The 17,767-nt window shown below is 50.2% G+C and overlaps 2 protein-coding genes and 1 pseudogene across 4 annotated transcripts in view; 2 read left to right on the top strand and 1 right to left on the bottom strand.

Moving 5' to 3' along the window:
• DRC3 (dynein regulatory complex subunit 3) overlaps nucleotides 1–11,803 on the bottom strand; it is a 43,944-nt gene extending 32,141 nt beyond the window's left edge. The window contains exons 1-3 of the mRNA XM_064378224.1: nucleotides 11,567–11,803; nucleotides 6,570–6,746; nucleotides 1,357–1,473 (exon numbers count right to left, since the gene is read on the bottom strand). Of these exons, the coding sequence (XP_064234294.1) occupies nucleotides 1,357–1,473; nucleotides 6,570–6,729 (277 nt within the window). The 5' untranslated portion in view covers nucleotides 6,730–6,746; nucleotides 11,567–11,803. The remainder of the gene's footprint in view (nucleotides 1–1,356; nucleotides 1,474–6,569; nucleotides 6,747–11,566) is intronic.
• Nucleotides 3,521–3,904, top strand: LOC105706516 (membrane protein BRI3-like; annotated as a pseudogene).
• A 313-nt stretch (nucleotides 11,804–12,116) lies between the features above and the next one.
• TOM1L2 (target of myb1 like 2 membrane trafficking protein) overlaps nucleotides 12,117–17,767 on the top strand; it is a 122,956-nt gene continuing 117,305 nt past the window's right edge. For all 3 annotated transcript variants that reach the window (XM_012436978.3, XM_012436977.2, XM_012436976.3), the window contains exon 1: nucleotides 12,117–12,281. In XM_012436978.3, coding sequence (XP_012292401.1) covers nucleotides 12,230–12,281 — 52 coding nt within the window. In that variant the 5' untranslated portion in view covers nucleotides 12,117–12,229. The remainder of the gene's footprint in view (nucleotides 12,282–17,767) is intronic.

Genomic DNA, 17,767 nt, shown 5'->3' with positions numbered 1-17,767 from the left:
CAGGGGGCTGTCATGAGGCTCGGTGGTACTTGCTTTATCTCTGAGAGACAGCCAGGCCAGGGAGCTCCTGCTTAAAACTATGGCATTCAAGCAGCCTGTGAAGGGCAGACCTTCAGGGGGCGGGCATGGCTCACAGCATGGGCTGGCCCAGGCACCTTTAGGACAGTTAGGCCTACCATCTTCTTCTCCTAGAGAGACCAATGACTTCTGGCATTGCAGATGGGCCACTGGGCCCAGGAATCAGCATTAATGGGTGCGAGGGTGCAGAAAGGTGAGAAACCTGGGCCCGGGTGTCAGAAGACCTGGCTGTGGTTTGCTTCTGCTACCTGTAGCACATGATTCCATCAAGCTGGCCAGCCTCCCTGAGCCTCAGTTGCTGCATCTGTGAAATGGCAGCATAACCCTCCCTGTGGGTTTGCTGTGGGCTTGCAATTGTCAGCACAAAGGAGGCTGGGAGTGTTTGGCAAATTGGAAGGCTCACGATGCCCCAGGGTTTCCTTGTTACCAGGAGACCGCCTGATAGGCTGGAGGGAATGTGGGCTGTGAGGTCAGACAGGCAGGGGCATGAGTCCCAGCTCTGATATTCTAGGTTGTGCAGCTTTGGGCAAATGCCTGGGGCTCTCTGAGTCTCTCAGCTCCTCTTCTGTAGCTTGGGATTATAACAGATGCCAAATTCTTAGGATTAAAATGGGGTTAAACAAGACAGTGCATAAGGAGCTCTCAGGCCCATCACCTTCTCCCTGCTAGGGACCCACTGCCCCTCACCAGATGTAAGGATGCCCCTGAAAGGCCAGCAGAAGGAACAGCTCATTGAAACCCCCTGTGGCCTTGGCAGTGAGGCCTGATGCAGTGCTGTAGCCTCAGTTTGCTCATCTCTATGATGGGGATGCCATGTGAACTGAAAGACTCATATAGAAAGCATATAGGCCCCACTTAGCATGTAGTTAAGTGCTTGATACATATTAGCCTCTGTGGTGATTAGTCCTGGTTTGATCTGGGCCCCACCAGCCAATGGTTACCTGTCGATGGTTATCTATCAGCCTGAGTCTAGATCAGACAGAAGTCCACAGCTGCCCCTTTGTGCCCCACCCAGACTGAAAGGTTGAGCAGGTGAGAGCAAAATATTCTGTGGTGCTGTGTCTAAGCACATCTTTGCTGCATTTTGCCCAGCACAAGCCCTAGGCTTTTAAAAAATAGCAGCTTTCTTGCTCCCAGCAGGCAGAGCTTCTGCCGTACGCTGGCTAATGATGGGCCGGCAGCCGAGTGTCACACACAATTATTGTCTCCTGGGAAGCCAATAACCTTGGCAGGGTGTCACCTTCGATTAGGGTGGACACACACAGGAAAGGGCCTTACCCAGCCAGACCAGGTGTGTGAGGTTCTCCAGGCCCTCAATCTTCTCAATGATGTTATTGTTCAGCTGCAGCTTCTTCAAGTTCTCAAACTGCCAGAGATTGTCTATGCGGAGGATGTCTGAAATAAAGGAAGGAGATTTTAGCCTCAGGTTAGGGTCAGAGTTTTGTGCCAGTGTACTGGAGGAGTGAGGCAGAACCATACAAAAGGGATCTACAACTCTTCTGCCCGGCCCTGGAGTACACAGGCGCCCTTGAGATGTAGGCTGAGCATCGAGGAACACTGTGTCCCTATGAGGTGGGCAGGAATCAGTACTGCCACCCAGAGCCACAGGAAGACTTCGTAGGTTTACTCGAGTGGGGCTAAGAACTTGTTGGCGTTGGAGTGAGCTAGACCTGCTCTGGACAGGTGACTCACTTGTGCTGTCTCTGGCGCCAGGCCAAGGCCTCTCCAGGAGTCTGGTACACCCTGGGACACAGGACACAGTCAAGGGCCTTCCTTCCACAGTGTGACAAACAGAATGAAAGCATGTGTCTCTGTTGGTGGGAAGGTTGATCACCTTGTTCAGCCTTTTTGAGGGTTGTTTGGCAATGTTTACTGAAACATTTAAAGTCTGTGTCCTTTGACCTACAATTTCTTTCTTTTTTTTTTTGAGACAGAGTCTCCGTCGGTCTCCAGGCTGGAGTACAGTGGCGCGATTTCAGCTCACTGCAACCTCCACCTCCTGGGTTCAAGCGATTCTCGTGCCTCAGCCTCCCGAATAGCTGGGACTATAGGCGTACACCACCACACCCAGCTAACTTTTATATTTTTAGTAGAGATGGGGTTTCACCTTGTTGGCCAGGATAGTCTCGATCTCTTGACCTCGTGATCCACCCGACTCAACCTCCCAAAGTGCTGGGATTCCAGGCGTGAGCCACCGTGCCCGGCCTCTTTCAGCCTCTTTTGGCCTCTTTTTTTTTTTTTTTTAGACAGAGTCTTACTCTGTCACCCAGGCTGGAGTGCAGTGGCGTGATCTCAGTTCACTGCCACCTCCACTTCCTGGGTTCAAGCAATTCTCTGCCTCAGCCTCCCAAGTAGCTGGGAATACAGGCGCCTACCACCACCACGCTGGGCTAATTTTTGTATTTTTAGTAGAGATGGGGTTTCACCATCTTGGCCAGGCTGGTCTTGAACTCCTGACCTCATGATCCGCCCACCTTGGCCTCACAATGTGCTGAGATTACAGGCGTGAGCCGCCATGCCCGGCCTTGACCTACAATTTCTCTACATGGGATCTGTCTCCACACTTGTGTAAATGTCCAAAGAAATCCCTCAGGCACGTAAGGGGCAGAAAAGCTCCCAAATGTCCATATGTAGGGGATGAGATAAGGCATCCACGTATGAATGAGGCAGGTTCCTGATATCATAGAGGTGCCTGGCCCCTGTGGCCTGTGAAGACCGCCCATGCCAGCTACACAGCCAATTCATTCCATTTGCTAAGTAAGCCAGTCAGAATTTGGTTTCTGTCACTGGCATCCAGAAGAGTTCTGACTAACACAAACGTATAAGTAAATATGTATTGTGTATGTAAAACTCTAGAGGCCAAACTTGTCCGCCAGCTTTTCCCAGAAGCCACATATAGCTCTATTGTTTATATGCTCCTTTTTTCCATATTTGCTTTTGTAATGATTTCTAAAATTTACAAAATTAGAATGTGTTCATTAAAAGAACTGAAATAATATAGAAGTGAAAGTAGTTTTAAAAATTGGTGCTGTGGCCAGGTGCGGTGGCACACACCTGTAATCCGAGCACTTTGGGAGTCTGAGGCCGGTGGATTGCTTGAGGTTGGGAGTTCAAGACCAGTCCGGCCAACACGGAAAAACACTGTCTCTATAATAAAAATATAAACATTAGGCAGGCGTGCCTGTAGTCCCAGCTACTCAAGAGGCTGAGGTAGCAGAATCGCTTGAACCCAGGAGGCAGAGATGCAGTGAGCCAAGATCACGCCACTGCACTGCAGCCTTGGTGACAGGGCAAAACTCTGTCTCTAAATAAATAAATAGAAACAAAAATTGGTGCTGAGGTGTTGTGCCTTAGAGGAGCATGAGCTGGCCAGTCTGCTGCATCCCTGCCAAGTCCCCGGCTGTGTCCCCTGCCAGGACCGACCGAGCTGGGCTGGGCTGCCATGGACCACAAGCCCCTGCTGCAGGAGTAGCTGCCCACCTACAACCTAGGGGCCGGCCAGGATGACGGCGCATGTAGCCCGCATGGCTATGGCACCATCCTGCTGCCCACTCCTTCCCGCTGCCTGCCCTCCCCTTACCTCATCACAGGGATACCCACCCACCACCCCAGGGTCTACAACGGCCACAGCCGGACTATCACTCGGTACCCTGCCAATGCCATCATCATCATGAGAGGCTGTCCTGTCTGCAGGGTCGGGGTGCTGGAGGACTGCTTCGCTTTCCTAGGAATCCTCCTGGCCATCATCCTGTTCCCCTTTGGATTCATCTGCTGATTTGCCTTGAGGAAGCAAAGATGCCCCAACTGCAGAGCAGACTTCGCTTAAAGGGACCACCATACCTGGCTTTCCCACACCCAGCTCTCTGTTTCTCATGTACAACAGTTTTATTTGATTAAGCTTCAGGGCTGTTTTGTAAAGCGAGGTCGGACAGATGTGGCATGCGGGAGCTGCGGTTTCCTGGAGCATGGAAAGGCAGCGCCGCTGCTCCTGAGGTTAATGACAACTCAATAAAACACTGCTTTTATGTTCTGCAGTCTTCAATTTGAGAACGGTGAGATATGTTTTCAATAAATGAGATTCATACCATTAAAAAAATTAAAAATACAAATACAAATTGGTGCTGTTAATAACCACACGGTCCAGCTGCCGTTTCAATATTCATTCAGTGAGGCACAGCCTGCCCGTGAGGTTGTGAAAGTCCCAGTGGGAAAGTGGGGGACCCCTCCTAGCTCCCCTCCCTGCACCCAGGTCTGGGGAAGACAGCGTTCTCTGACCCAGGCCCCGAGGGACCCACTGCCCTTCCCCTAGAGCTGGATTGCTGCGCTGTGCCTCCCTAGGTTCCCAGGGCTGGGTGGAACTGGTGCCTGTTCTCCAGCTCCCTGTTTGTGGCCAGATTTCCCAGAATGATACTGGCCACAATTCCCACCTGTGCTTCCAGGGTGGGGCCGGTTCTTCCCTGGACTCCCGGCCACCTCCCATCCCTGGGTTGGATTTTCCAGGTGTGCTTTCTGGCCCTGATCTGACAGCCCCCCAGCAGCAGCCCTCCCCCAGTGGCTCCGGCACATCTGCTGCTCTGCCATGCACGCCTGCCTGCTGGCTTTTTCCTAGGTGTCAGCAGTTCAGGAGGAAAAGCCAAAACAACACAACAAATCAGGATGTACTTGGCAGTTAGCTCTAAATGAATTACCAGCATGACAGACTGCCAAAAAGCCAATGTAATCTTCAACAAAGACACTGAATCTGCCTCCGTGGCCACCACCTCAGCCGGGCCTGTGGTCCCCACTCCCTGGAGCACAGCAGTGGCTGTCTTACTAGATCCTTGCCTCGGCCCCTGGCCTCCACAGTCTATCCTCACACAGCCAGCAGGGTCCTGTGAAATTCTAAGTCCCATCCTGTTCCACTTCTGCTCAGGACCCTCCCGGGGTCCCCACCTCACTCACTGTAAAAGTCAAACACACCTTCCATTGGCCCCAAGCTGACACCAGCTGACCCCATGACCTCCCTGACCTGTCTCCACACTGGCTTCCTCAGCAGGGCTGATGAGGCGGGGTCCAGCCTGCCCCAGGGCCTTTGCACTGGCTGCTCCACTTTCCCTAGTGGATCTCCACAGCGGCTCTCTCCCTCACCTACCTCAAGTCTTTGCTCAAGGGTTACCTTCTTGGTGAAGCCCCTAGCCACCCTATAAAACATTGCACCCCACCCCCAACTTCCCTTTTCTCCTCTCCTTTTTTCCTCCACAGCACGTTACCTTTAGCAGATTGTATTATTTTCCTTCTTCATTTTATTTCTTTGTCCCCCACCAAGTTGAATGTCAGCTCCCTGAGGACAGGGCTTTCTATCTTTTTGTTCACAGTTGAATCCCTAGTGCCTAGAACAGCATCTGGCATGTAACAGGCAGGTGCTCAATACTGGCTGCGTGAACCTCAGGTGAGGGAGGGAAAACAGAGGGAAAGCAGTCAGCCGAAAAAGCCCCTTGTGCCACACCTGTTCTGTGCCCCATCTCAGGGCTACGGCTCAGGGCCCTCCCTGCTTGGGTGGTCAGCCCTGGTGGCCTGTGGGCTTCATGGGGCTGTGCCTGGGCCATGCCTGTCTCGCCCACGGTCGTGTCCCTGCTCTGGCAACCGGGCTGGGCTGAGGCAGGGTCTCAGTACCCCCTTGTTGTTGACTGGATGCCAGCCAGCCTAGGGGCCCCAAGACAGAGCAGGAATGTGAATCAGACAAGGTCACTCTGCTGTGGCCTTGCCTGCACATGATACAAGGCAGGGGTCTCAGAATCCCTGGCCACCTCTCTCAGTGCTCTTGTACTGCCTCTGCCTTGACTTACTGTGCCGCAGCTTGCTGGCCTTCCTGTGTGAGCCAGGCACTGTGCAAGTGCCGTCTCACCTTGTCCCCCCACCCAATGCTTGAGACAGGGATGACAGTCATCCCATTTCACAGATGGGACATTGAAGCAGTAAGGGTCCACTTGGTCCTGAACCACATCTTCCCACCCCTGAGGGGCCTCCCTGACTCATGGCCTATGCCCCTCCCGCCACCAGCCCGTCTTTGGTCACCCCTTCTGTGAAGCTGCTTTCTCAGTGCCTGCTCTTCCTCCTTCTCCCACACTTCCTACCCTCTGCTCCTGGCTACATGGGACTTCCTAGGCTCTGCCTGCCAGGGACCCCCACTCCAAGGACACCCTCATGGAGTTGTGTGATGGAAACAGCAGAGTCTTGGGGGCTCACTTAGATTTGGAGTGGGACAATTTTATCTTGTTTTCTATTCTTATGCAGAATCAGGAGTGTTGTGGATATTCAAATGATGAAGACACTAAGTAATGAAGCTTTACAAACATCTGTGCTGCTCCTATGCCTTGTAACCCAGGTAGGCCCTAATGCTGATGTGGGAACCTTCACCATGGACTTTGCATGGAATCCTGGAGCTTGAAGATGGAGCAGATAAAGCCCGGGAGGCCCCACCCTGGCCACCACCACTGAACCTTGATACATACTCCGGAAGTCCAGCTGCAGGGACAGGACATCCTTGAAGAGGATGCCCTCCTGCTTGGCAAGCTTCCCGGCCTCCTCCTGGGGACGCTGCTCCCCAACAGCCAGCTTGAGCATGCCATCATCTATCACCCTCGGCTCCAACGAGGTGTATAGCCGGTTCATCTTCCCCGATGTTTTCCCTAAAAAACACCACATTCCTCCTTCACAGTCTGCTTCTTTTTTTTTTTTTTTAAAGTGCAATGGTGCGATCTCGGCTCACTGCAACCTCTGCCTCCTGGGTTCAGCAATTCTCCTGCCTCAGCCTCCTGAGTAGCTGCGATTACAGGCATGTACCATCACGCCTGGCTAATTTTTATATTTTTGGTAGAGATGGGGTTTCACCATGTTGGCCAGGCTGGTCTCGAACTCCTGACTTCAGGTGATCCGCCCACCTCGGCCTCCCAAAGTGCTGGGATTATAGGCTTGAGCCGCCGTGTCCGGCCACAGCCTGCTTCTTTCTCTGTTTGAGGGCAGGGTCTGGCTGAGGTTTCCCCTTACGGTGTTGCTGTGGCCACTGACACTGAAGAATGCCCCACTCCCGGCCCTGGGCCTGCTGCATCTCGGGGTTTGTACATTTGCACCAAGGCTGCTCCAGGGCTTCCTGGCACCCACTGGGCCTGTCCGCAGGGTTTCATCCCTTGACCCTACAGCCACAGCTGGGACCCTCTCTGGACCCACTGGACTGGTGTCCACACTGGTCTCCTTAGCCTGTGATCTTGGTTCATCTTAAGACTGTGGCCCTGTGTCAGGCCTCTGACTTTGTGTGCCCATCCTCATTTGGGCTTGTGGGTATCAACCCCTGACTGTGCTCCCTGGGTATCCCCAGCCAGGCAAGTCAGCCTGCAGCTCCTCTTCCTTGAGCACCTCACCCCCTCCAGGCAGTTATGTGTGTATGCCCCCTACCACGCCACAAGCTTTCCCTGGTGCAGAGGGAGCCCCTGACCCAAGCTGACCATTCACATCCTCCCCGTGGCAGATGTGAATTCGAGGCTGTGGAAGGAGAGTGCTCATTGGAGCTGGCCGCTTGAGCTGGGGAGGAATAGGGAGTGTGGGCTGACTGGGCACATGGTTAAACAGAGCAAGAGCAGGAGGAGGCAGATGCACAGAGAAAAGCAGAGATGGGAACCTGGGAACCAGAAAACAAAAGACAAAGGACGGACAGACAGACTGACAAAGACAGAGGCTGCCTCCTTCCTGCTGGCTTTCTAGTCCCTAATGTTCCTAAGTCCAGGCCTCAAGAGAGTTTCCTGTTTCTCACATGAAATCCTCTTTTACTTAAGCTAGCTTCAGTAGGTTCTTTTTTCGTTTTTTTTTTGAGACAGAGTTTTGCTTTTGTTGCCCAGGCTGGAGTGCAATGGCGCAGTCTTGAATCACTGCAACCTCCGCCTCCTGAGTTCAAGAGATTTTCCTGCCTCAGCCTCCCCAGTGGCTGGGATTACAGGTGTCTGTCACCACGCCTGGCTAATTTTTTTGTATTTTCAGTAGAGACGAGGTTTCATCATGTTGGCCAGGCCGGTCTTGAACTTCTGACCTCAGGTGATCCACCCATCTTGGCCTCACAAAGTGCTGGAATTATATGGGTGAGCCACTATGTCCAGCCTCCAGTAGGTTCTGTTGCTAATGGTCCAGAGGGATTTGGCCGAGACAGCACAGCACAGGGGGATCTGTAGACTCAGTCACACTGCGAGGCTGACCCAAGGCTGCTGTTCCTGGCTGGACCACACTCTCATCCTTACCAACTCTCTTGGTGAAGACATCCAGGAGGGACATTTCCCCCTGCTTTCCCCCCCTGATTCTTGCCTCCCTGCTGGCCCTCCTTCCTATCTTTGCCCACATGTCTCCCCAGCATATGGGCCTCCCTGAACCTCCTGTCCTTCTGCCCTGCTGGTCCCTGATGCTAGGCAGCACCTGTGCTCTCCTTTTCATTCCACTTGGCTGGAGAGACTCCTAGTGCAGGGCTGACGGTGTCCGCTGAAAAGCCAGGTTGGGCCATACAATCCTGTCACCTGGTCTTAAAGACTTCCCTCTAAGACTGCCTTCCTCTTTCCTCCCCGACCATCCACTTGGATGCAGCTTCTGTAAATACACATCCTCTGCCCTGAACTGTCCCTCATCGAATGTCCCTATGAGCTCTTGCTTCTCTTTTGCTCCCAGGAGAGGCATAACCTTCACACCCTTCAACCCCTACCCCTTCTCCACCTGTGCCTTCCGTCCTCCCAAGACCTTGGTCCTTTTCTTCCCACTCTCTCCAATCTGTTTACATGGGCTCCACCTCAATGAGGTGACTGATTCCACCCTCAAAGACAGTTCCAGCCCTAGGCCTCTCTCTCATAGCTCCCCACTCTTATGCAATGGTTTCCCCTAAGGTTTCCCATAACTTGTCATCAGCTTGTCTTTGGGGGAATTTTAATGTGTTATGTTTGATGTTTTCTGCAAAGTGTTTGGCCTCTTCTTTTTTTAAATGGTGCTATACTTTGGGAAATGACTCTTAATTCTGATTTCAAAACTTATCCCTCCTACTTCATCAGGGCCTGGTACCCATGACAGATCAAGCTTGCTTTCAGTCAAGCCCAGCAATTGCTGTGCTAGGTAATATGGAGTTGTTATTACACATGCTATTTGTTAAGTACATCAGGGCAGGATTTGGATCCTGACTGTGCATCTTTTGGTAACTCACTTCACCTATCTAAACCTTGGCTTTCCCATTGTAAAAGGTGGATAATTCCTCCCTCCTACATTTGTGTGAGATCACGTATTTAGTCCACACATGTGTACTGAGTAACTGCTACATGCTGTGAATAAAACAGATGGATTTTACCCCTGCTTCAGGCATGAATCAAACAATAATACAAATATTTAATTACAAACCATGATAATTTGTAGGTGTAGGGAACTATGAAATCATACATTAGGGGCACCTGGCCTGGCCAAGGAAGACAGGTCTGATCTCAAGGACAAGTAGGAAAGGAGGAGGTAACTTCATGGCAAGGCCCTTCAGGTAGGAGAGAACAGACATGTTGCACTTTGGCTGAAGTGATGCAAGGTTGGAGAGGTCTGCAGGAGTTTTGTTATTATCCTAGAATCCCTGGAAAGCACTGAGGGCTTAATAAGGTCAGCAAAATTAGCCAGGCATGGTGGTACATGCTGAGTGAGGCAGGAGAATCACTTGAACCCGGGAGGCAGAGGTTGCAGTCAGCTGAGATAGCACTATTGCACTCCAGTCTGAACAACAAGAGCCAAACTCCGTCAAAACAAAGAAAGAGGGGAGGGGAAGGAAGGGGAGGGTGTAGTGGCTCACGCCTATAAGCACTTTGGGAGGCTGAGGCAGGCAGATCACAAGGTCAGGAGTGTGAGACCAGCCTGACCAACATGGTGAAACCCCATCTCTACAAAAATACAAAAAAAAAAAAAATTAGCTGGGCGTGGTGGTAGATGCCTGTAATCCCAGCTACTCAGGAGGCTGAGGCAGGAGAATTGCTTGAATCCAGGAGACAGAGGTTGCAGTGAGCTGAGATGGCACCATTGCCCTCCAGCCTGGGTGACAGAGCAAGACTCTGTTTCATAAATAAATAAATAAATAAATAAATAAATAAATAAATAAAGGCAGCAACATGATCAGATTTTAGTTTTTAAGTAGCTCACTCTAGCAGCAGTACTGAGAATTGTAGAAGTACTGAGGTGAGAGATGACCAGGGTGTTGGTAAGATGTGGATGTGAGAAATTTCTAGACACTTAATTTATACGTAGGGCTAATAATAACCAATATCCAGATAAGAAAACAGAAGCTACTTAGAAAGGTTAATTAACATGCCCAACTTCATACACTTAGCATATGGTGGAGTCCATTTCCTAATCATGAATCAACTGTACCGAGGGTACTGGGGATATCATTGCCACAGCTCACAATGTTTCTCACAATTGTCCTGGGTTCAGGGCCAAGGCCCAAACAGTTCTCCATGGGGATCTTAGTAGTTTACCACCTAACCTGGGTCCCTTTGACTTGCCTGATGATAGTGTTGTTGAAGACCAGAGACGTAGGAGCTGGGGAAAGCAGCAGAGTTTTACACAATTGTTAATGGAGTGGCCTCCTCACAGAGAACAGATCTAGAATTTTCCTGGGCAACAATAACCTGGGGTCAACAGGATCTGAATACTATAGTCCCTATCGGCCGTGAATTAATAAGACGAAAATTGGTTGGGTAAGATGGCTTACACCTGTAATTCCAGCACTTTGGGAGGCTGAGGTGGGAGGACTGCTTGAGCTCAGGAGTTCAAGACCAGCCTGGGCAACATAGCAAGACCCTGTCTCTGTTTTTAAAAATAAATAATGAAAAATTTTTGTTTTAAAAGAAGAAAATCATGTACTGAATGCTTATTGTGTACTCAGTGCACAGGCATTATTTAAGTACATGTAAGCTGCAGAGGCCATGAAAAAGGGTGTCCTAATGTCCTTATTTCCCAGCTAGGGAACCTGAGGCTCCAGGGAGGGAAAGGAACTTGTCCAAAGTCATACAATGATTTACTGACAGAGACAGATATGGAAGGAACCTGAGGAGCTGTATTCACATCCAAAGCACTTTATACAGTACCAAGATGAAATCATTTGATAGTTATGAGGTCAGATATGATAGTTAAATTCTGGAAGAAGTTATCAGTGGACCAGGTACCTCTCTACGAAAGGAGGCTGGAAGATGGAACCCCTTAATCCATTCTGGCCCTGTTCCCTCAGGAAATGCTCCCTTAGTATTCTTTTTTATCCAAAAGCTTGACAAGCCCAGGACTAAAGTGTCTTGGCTGTCTCAGTTCCACTGTAAAGTGCCTGGGAGAGGACCTACGTGCTCAGTTTATAAATGAGAAGGGCCAGGCCGGCGTTTTCAGACAAAAAGGTCACAGGAGTGAGTTAAGTCGGGCACTATCTGTCCTTGCGAGTCCTCCTGGAGCCTCAGCTCCCAGGTCTCACCTCAAGCGTTGGGAATTCGGTTGGTTCCACGCAGCAGACGCGTCTCCCGGTTGCTGGGGAACCAAGCACCGCGACTTGGTTGCTAAGGGGAAAGTCAGTAGGGAGACTTCCTGGGTGAAAGTTGACAGATCACGTGACCACATCTCCGGGTGGGAAAACACTCCTTACACCAACCAGCGGTAGAGAAAACAAAAGTTTCTCCAATCAGTACTTTCTATAGGCGGGGATATTCCCAGATTCACCTCTGTTCCGTCTTCCTTTCTGGATGATTGACTCATCTTTGTCCAATAATAGTAAGGATCCTTTAGATTGACCAAAATATAGATGAATCAAAATGCACAGTTTCCTCTTCGGGGGCGGGCCAGGGGAGGTGCCGCCACGGCTGACAGGGACTCCGCTGACCTAGCTAGCTCCTCAGCCCAATCGGACGCTGCGGGGTTGGTGGGGCTTTGCTGACGAAGGTGTAGCGGCCAATCGGACGCGGGCTTTGTAGGTGTCCCCCAATAAAGACGCGGCAAGGGGGCGGGGCTAGGGGACCTGGACCTCGGCGTTCCAGAGGGTGGGGAGGGGGCAAGTGTCAGTAAGGACTGGATCCCGGCGGGGTACAGCGGAGACCTCGGTGGCAGACAGCGGGCCGGGGCCGCTGCGTGTTGTCCACCCAAGATGGAATTCCTCCTGGGGAACCCGTTCAGCACCCCGGTGGGGCAGTGCCTCGGTAAGGCTGCGTGTGGGGCGGGAGGCTGGGCAACGGCGGCAGCTGATCCGGCTGGTGAGGACCGCGGGCCTCCGCCGGGCGCCGGTGCCACCTCACGAGCGGGCTGGGCCTCCACAACGCGCGGGTGCCACCCCACGAGCGGGCTGGGCATCCTGGTCATAGGGCCTTCGCCGGGTGCCAGTGCCACCTCACGGGAGGGCTGGGCATCCTGGTCGTTGGGCCTTCGCTGGGCACCGGTGCCACCTCACTGGAGGGCTGGACATCCTGGTCGTCGGGCCTTCGCTGGGCACCGGTGCCACCTCACGGGAGGGCTGGGCCTCCGCTGGGTGCCAGTGCCATCCCACGGAGGGCATCTGTGTCCTCGGGCCTCTTCCCGGGCACTGGTGCCACCTCACAGTCGCCAGTGCCACTCTGCCAGGAGGCGCCCCTGAGGCACAACTTGGACTCGGAGATGCTCCAGGCTTCCCTGCCCATCAGGACTCAGCTCTTCCTTTTGCTCCTAGAGGTGGTGCCAACTGCTGGTCTGCTTCCCCCTTGCCCTTTGGGAGATGCCACTGCATGTGCCCTTATCCAGCCCAGCAGGCTCGCTGCCACTGCCCCTAGGACCCAGTTCTCTCAAACCCTTTGTGGGATGTCACCTCCTTCTCCGTCCTTGTCCCTCCTCTTCAGTATCAGCAACCCTCAGACTGGGCACCCTCCCAGAAATGCCCCCTGCTCCAGGACTTGCTAATTTGAGCTGCAACTCAGCTGGGCTGTAGGAGGGACTGGGATGGGAGGAGGGGCTCTTGAGGGTTGATTATCTTGGCAGGGGGATGGCATGCCTGCAGTGCCTCCCAGGAAAGAAGGGAGGCTGTGTAATTTAATGATAAGAGCCCTGGACTGGGAATCATGGAAACCTGGACTCTAGCAGTGGTTTTGCCAATGACTCCATGTGACATTGTGCCCTTTCTAGTTTGAAGTTCTCCTGTCTGTCAAGTGAAGTGTTTGAAGATGAGATGTGGTAGGTCCCTTAAAGTTGTCAAGTTTTGATATTCTTTGTAGTACTCTCTGCACATTGACTGTTGCTCCCCCCACCATATTAAATTTACCAAAGCTGAATCTTTTGTTGGCAACGTAGAGAGAATGGTACCCAGCCTTATCTGTTAATCCTATAGGGGGGATCTGGACACCTGGGGACACCAGAGATGGCCAGAATCCTGGATAAGGAAAGCCCGAAGTGTAGGTAAAGGAATACCGGAAATGGCCACCATGTGGGACTTCCTTACTAAAAAAGCAACTTGCCTTTTCACCCAAGGCAGTGGCTTATGCCACTTGATCAATCAAGAATGCTGATTAGTTTGTTTGAAAACTGAGTTCCTCCTGATTAGTTGAAGGACTGGTAAAACGTCTTTTATGAGCCAGGATCTTTGGTGTTCTTATGGGCCTGATTTCGGCAATAGTGATTTGTTTATTTTCTGCTTTGCTTATGAAATTCTAGCTTACCATCAAGCCTTTAGTGGGGCCTGTAAACTTATTGAGGTCTCTCCTGTTGGCTAATTAGCATTTAGGAGCCTTGCTTTACTTGCTGGCATAGTGTCTTTCATGATGCCAAAAGAGCGTTTCCCATGTTTTGGACATCTCTTCCCTTGCAACCCACAGGAGCGTCTCTGGATTCTCACCTCCTTTCTTCTTCTTCATGTCCTCTCCCCGCTTTCCTCAGATGCTCCTGCATGGCAGCCACATTCCAAAAACTCATTTTCAGTTGGATGCTGAATTCCAGCCAATTAATGGAGGGACCAGAAAACTTGGGGGAATGGTTTTCTTTTCTGTCTCCTTTATACTAGGAACCTCTACACCTGCAAAATGACAAGGTAGTAGTCGAGGGTTAGAAGTTAATTTAAAATACAAATATAAGGGATGTAGGGATATATAGCAAGTGGTAAGAGCATGATACTTCTGTCAGGAAGACCTGAGCTGAATTTTGACCTGGCCCATTGCTTGGCTGTGTGACCCCAGAAAATTGTATTGCCTATCTGAGGTTTAGTCTATCACTCTCCTGACAGAGAGAGAGAGAGAGAGAGAGAGAGAGAGATTGATTGATTCATATTCACAGAGTAACGCAGCTTAAATGAGATAATGTATGAAAACACTTAGCATAGTATGTGGAACATTGTAGAAGCTCAGTAAATCAAAACTGCCACTGTTAATAACAGAATACTTTAAGTTAGGGTTGGATTTTCTATCTGGAGAGGGTATGTGAAACAACTGGCCCGTCTGTGACCTGTGAAGGAAGATCCCCTACCAGGCCCCAGGGTTCACAAAGGACGATGATGGCTCCCCATTGCCAGGTAGCCAGTAGGTCATTTCAGTTTAGTTCAGGTAAATGATTAATGGATAGAATGAGGCTCTAATGTATATTTTGTGCTGTTGTGACAAGTGTCAAAGTGACTTTCTCATGACATTTAGTGTGTTAGTACTATTTTAAAAGAATGTGTGGGGGGCGGGTAGTGCGCTGGTGGGAGGGAGGGAAGGGGAATACAGAAATAAAGTAACAACAACAAAGCTAATGATTAAAAACTGCAGCTGTAAGCGGGTTGTGGTGGCTCACGCCTGTAATCCCAGCACTTTGGGAGGCCAAGGTGGGGGGATCACCTGAGATTAGGAGTTTGAGACCAGCCTGGCCACCGTGGCAAAACCCCGGCTCTACTAAAAACACAAAAATCAGCTGGGTGTGGTGGTACATGCCTATAATCCCAGCCACTCGGTGGCTGAGATAGAAGAATCACTTGAATCAGGAGGTGGAGGTTGCAGCGAGCAGAGATTGTGCCATTTGCACTCCAGCCTGGGCGACAGAGTGAGACTCTGTCTCCAAAAAAGAAAAAACAGAGAGAGAGAGACTAAGCCTAGCCAAGGTGTGAGAGGCTAAGAAGTGCAGAGGAAGAAAGAGTACTTACTTGTATTTCTTAATTTTCTGTTCTGCAACAAGCTTCAAAATGTTAACTGCCATAATCTTAGCCTTCTACAACTGCTTGGAGTTGAATGACAGCTTGGAGTTGGATCTCATACATGGGGAGTTCCCCAAGTCAGGTCCACTGTGGTCTGCAGAAGTTTGCAGTTTTCCTTGTGTTAGCTAGAAAAAGTTTTCAGAAAATCCTTTTCCAAGAGTAAAGTTTAGATTCAAAGATCAAGTTAGTTAATTCTGACCAAAATATTGGGGGTGGTGGGCATGTATTCTTGCCATTGTTCTGCTTTAATAAACAGGCAAGAAACAGATATTCTGTTGCAGAGTTTGTTTGTAGACTGAGCGGTGTTACACATAAACTACCTCAGACTATCCTGTGAATGGTAGATGTTTAACCTGGCCATTTGTACTAAGAATAATTAGTTGTGCCTCAGACTGCCATGTGCATTAGGGTCTTTTTTTTTTTTTTTTTTTTTTTGAGACGGAGTTTTGCTCTTTTTACCCAGGCTGGAGTGCAATGGCGCGATCTCGGCTCACCGCAACCTCCGCCTCCTGGGTTCAGGCAATTCTCCTGCCACAGCCTCCTGAGTAGCTGGGATTACAGGCACGCGCCACCATGCCCAGCTAATTTTTTGTATTTTTAGTAGAGACGGTGTTTCACCATGTTGACCAGGATGGTCTCGATCTCTTGACCTCGTGATCCACCCGCCTCGGCCTCCCAAAGTGCTGGGATTACAGGCGTGAGCCACCGCGCCCGGCCCAGGGTCTTTTTTTTTGAGACGGAGTCTTGCTGTGTCACCAGGCTGGAGTGCAGTGGCACGATCTTGGCTTACTGCAACCTCCACCTCCCGGGTTCAAGCAATTCTCCTGCCTCAGCCTCCCAAGTAGCTGGGATTACCGGCATGTGCCACCACACCCAGCTAAGTTTTGTATTTTTAGTAGAAACAGGTTTCACCATGTTGGCCAGGATGGTCTCGATCTCTTGATCTCGTCATCTGCCCGCATTGGCCTCCCAAAGTGCTGGGATAACAGGCCTGAGCCACCGTGCCCGGTCTGTATTAGGGTTCTCTAGGAGGACAGAGACAGAATTAATAAGATAGTTGTATGTATTAAGGGGAGTTTATTAAGGAGTATTGACTCACGCAATCACAAGATGAGGTGCCACAATAGGCCATCTGCAAGCTGAGAAGCCAGGAAGCCAGGACAAGTCCCAAAGCTGAAGAACTTGGAGTCTGATGTTCAAGGGCAAGTATTTGCAAAGCCCTTTTGCTTCAGTGATTTTATTTACTGTTCACAATCTTGTGAGATACACAGGAAAAGAACTGGAAGGAACTTATAATTATTAAGTGCCAACTATATGCAAACTCTGTACATGGAATCTCATTTAATCCTCACAACATTTAGTTATTTGGGTGTTATCATCTCTGTGTCACATAAGGAAATTGAGGCTCTGAGAAGTTAAGAGACTGGTACAAGGTCAATGCCACAGGCAAGCCTAGAATCTACTCCTGGGCTAGTGCTCATTCTGTGCTGCCATGTATGTTACTTTTTGCTCTCAGATCTCATGATTCAGCCTCAAGGGAATCACCAGAAGGGCTTGTTAAAAGTGAGCCCACCCTCAGAGTTTCTGTTTCAGTAGGTTTGGGGTGGGAACTAGCATTCTACATTTCTGTCAAGTTCTCTAGTGATGCTGAAGCTGGTGGTTCACTTTGGGAACTGTTGTTCTTGATTTAAAGTTCTGTTTCTTTAATCTTTTCTTTATCTTTCTTCAACATTAAATGTGGGTTTTCTTGTGGACAGACTAAAAGAGTGATTATTTAGAATTTGTTCATTTATTCATTCAGTGTCCCTGTACTGACTATCTGTATATACCAAGCTAAGAATTTCCTAGTGTATAGATATCTAAAATAAATAAGGTAGAAAGTAGTCATAAGATTGGATAGATAAATGCAGTAAGAGAATGGAGGAGAGGGGTGGCCTCAGGTAGTAATGATAATAGCTAAAGGTTTTAGGGTTTTTGTTTTTTTGTTTGTTTGTTTGTTTGTTTGTTTGTTTGTTTTGTGTTTTCTTGAGACAGAGTCTCGCTCTGTCGCCAGGCTGGAGTGCAGTGGCGCGATCTCAGCTCACTGCAACCTCCGCCTCCTGGGTTCAAGCGATTCCCCAGCCTCAGCCTCCCAGTTTTGGGTTTTTCTTTTTTTAAATTTAACGTTATGTTCTTGTGTGCCAGAGACTGAAGTGGGCACACTTGCAGTCATTCGATCCTCACAACAATGCTGTGGGGAAGATACTGTTGTTATCTCAGATGTTTTCAGAGAGGGACACTAAGACAGTGAGCAGACATGGAACCCATCTAAGGTCACACAGTAGCAGTGAGGGAGCTAGAGTCTGAACGCAGCATTCTGGCTCCAGAGCTGGTATCCTGTCACCCTGTGCTGCCCTCAGCAAGAGTAAAGTGAGGAGGAACACTGTAGGAGGGAAGGAGGAACTCAGGAAAACTCTGAGGAGGTGGTGGCTGCTGAGCAGGGCTTTGATGAATGGGTAGGAT

The sequence above is a fragment of the Aotus nancymaae genome, unplaced genomic scaffold, assembly GCF_030222135.1.
Source record: "Aotus nancymaae isolate 86718 unplaced genomic scaffold, 86718_ANA_hifiasm-v0.15.2.pri h1tg000018l, whole genome shotgun sequence".
Taxonomy (NCBI): domain Eukaryota; kingdom Metazoa; phylum Chordata; class Mammalia; order Primates; family Aotidae; genus Aotus; species Aotus nancymaae.
Note: the sequence above shows the minus strand (reverse complement) of the source record. Positions and strands in the feature narration are given on the sequence as shown.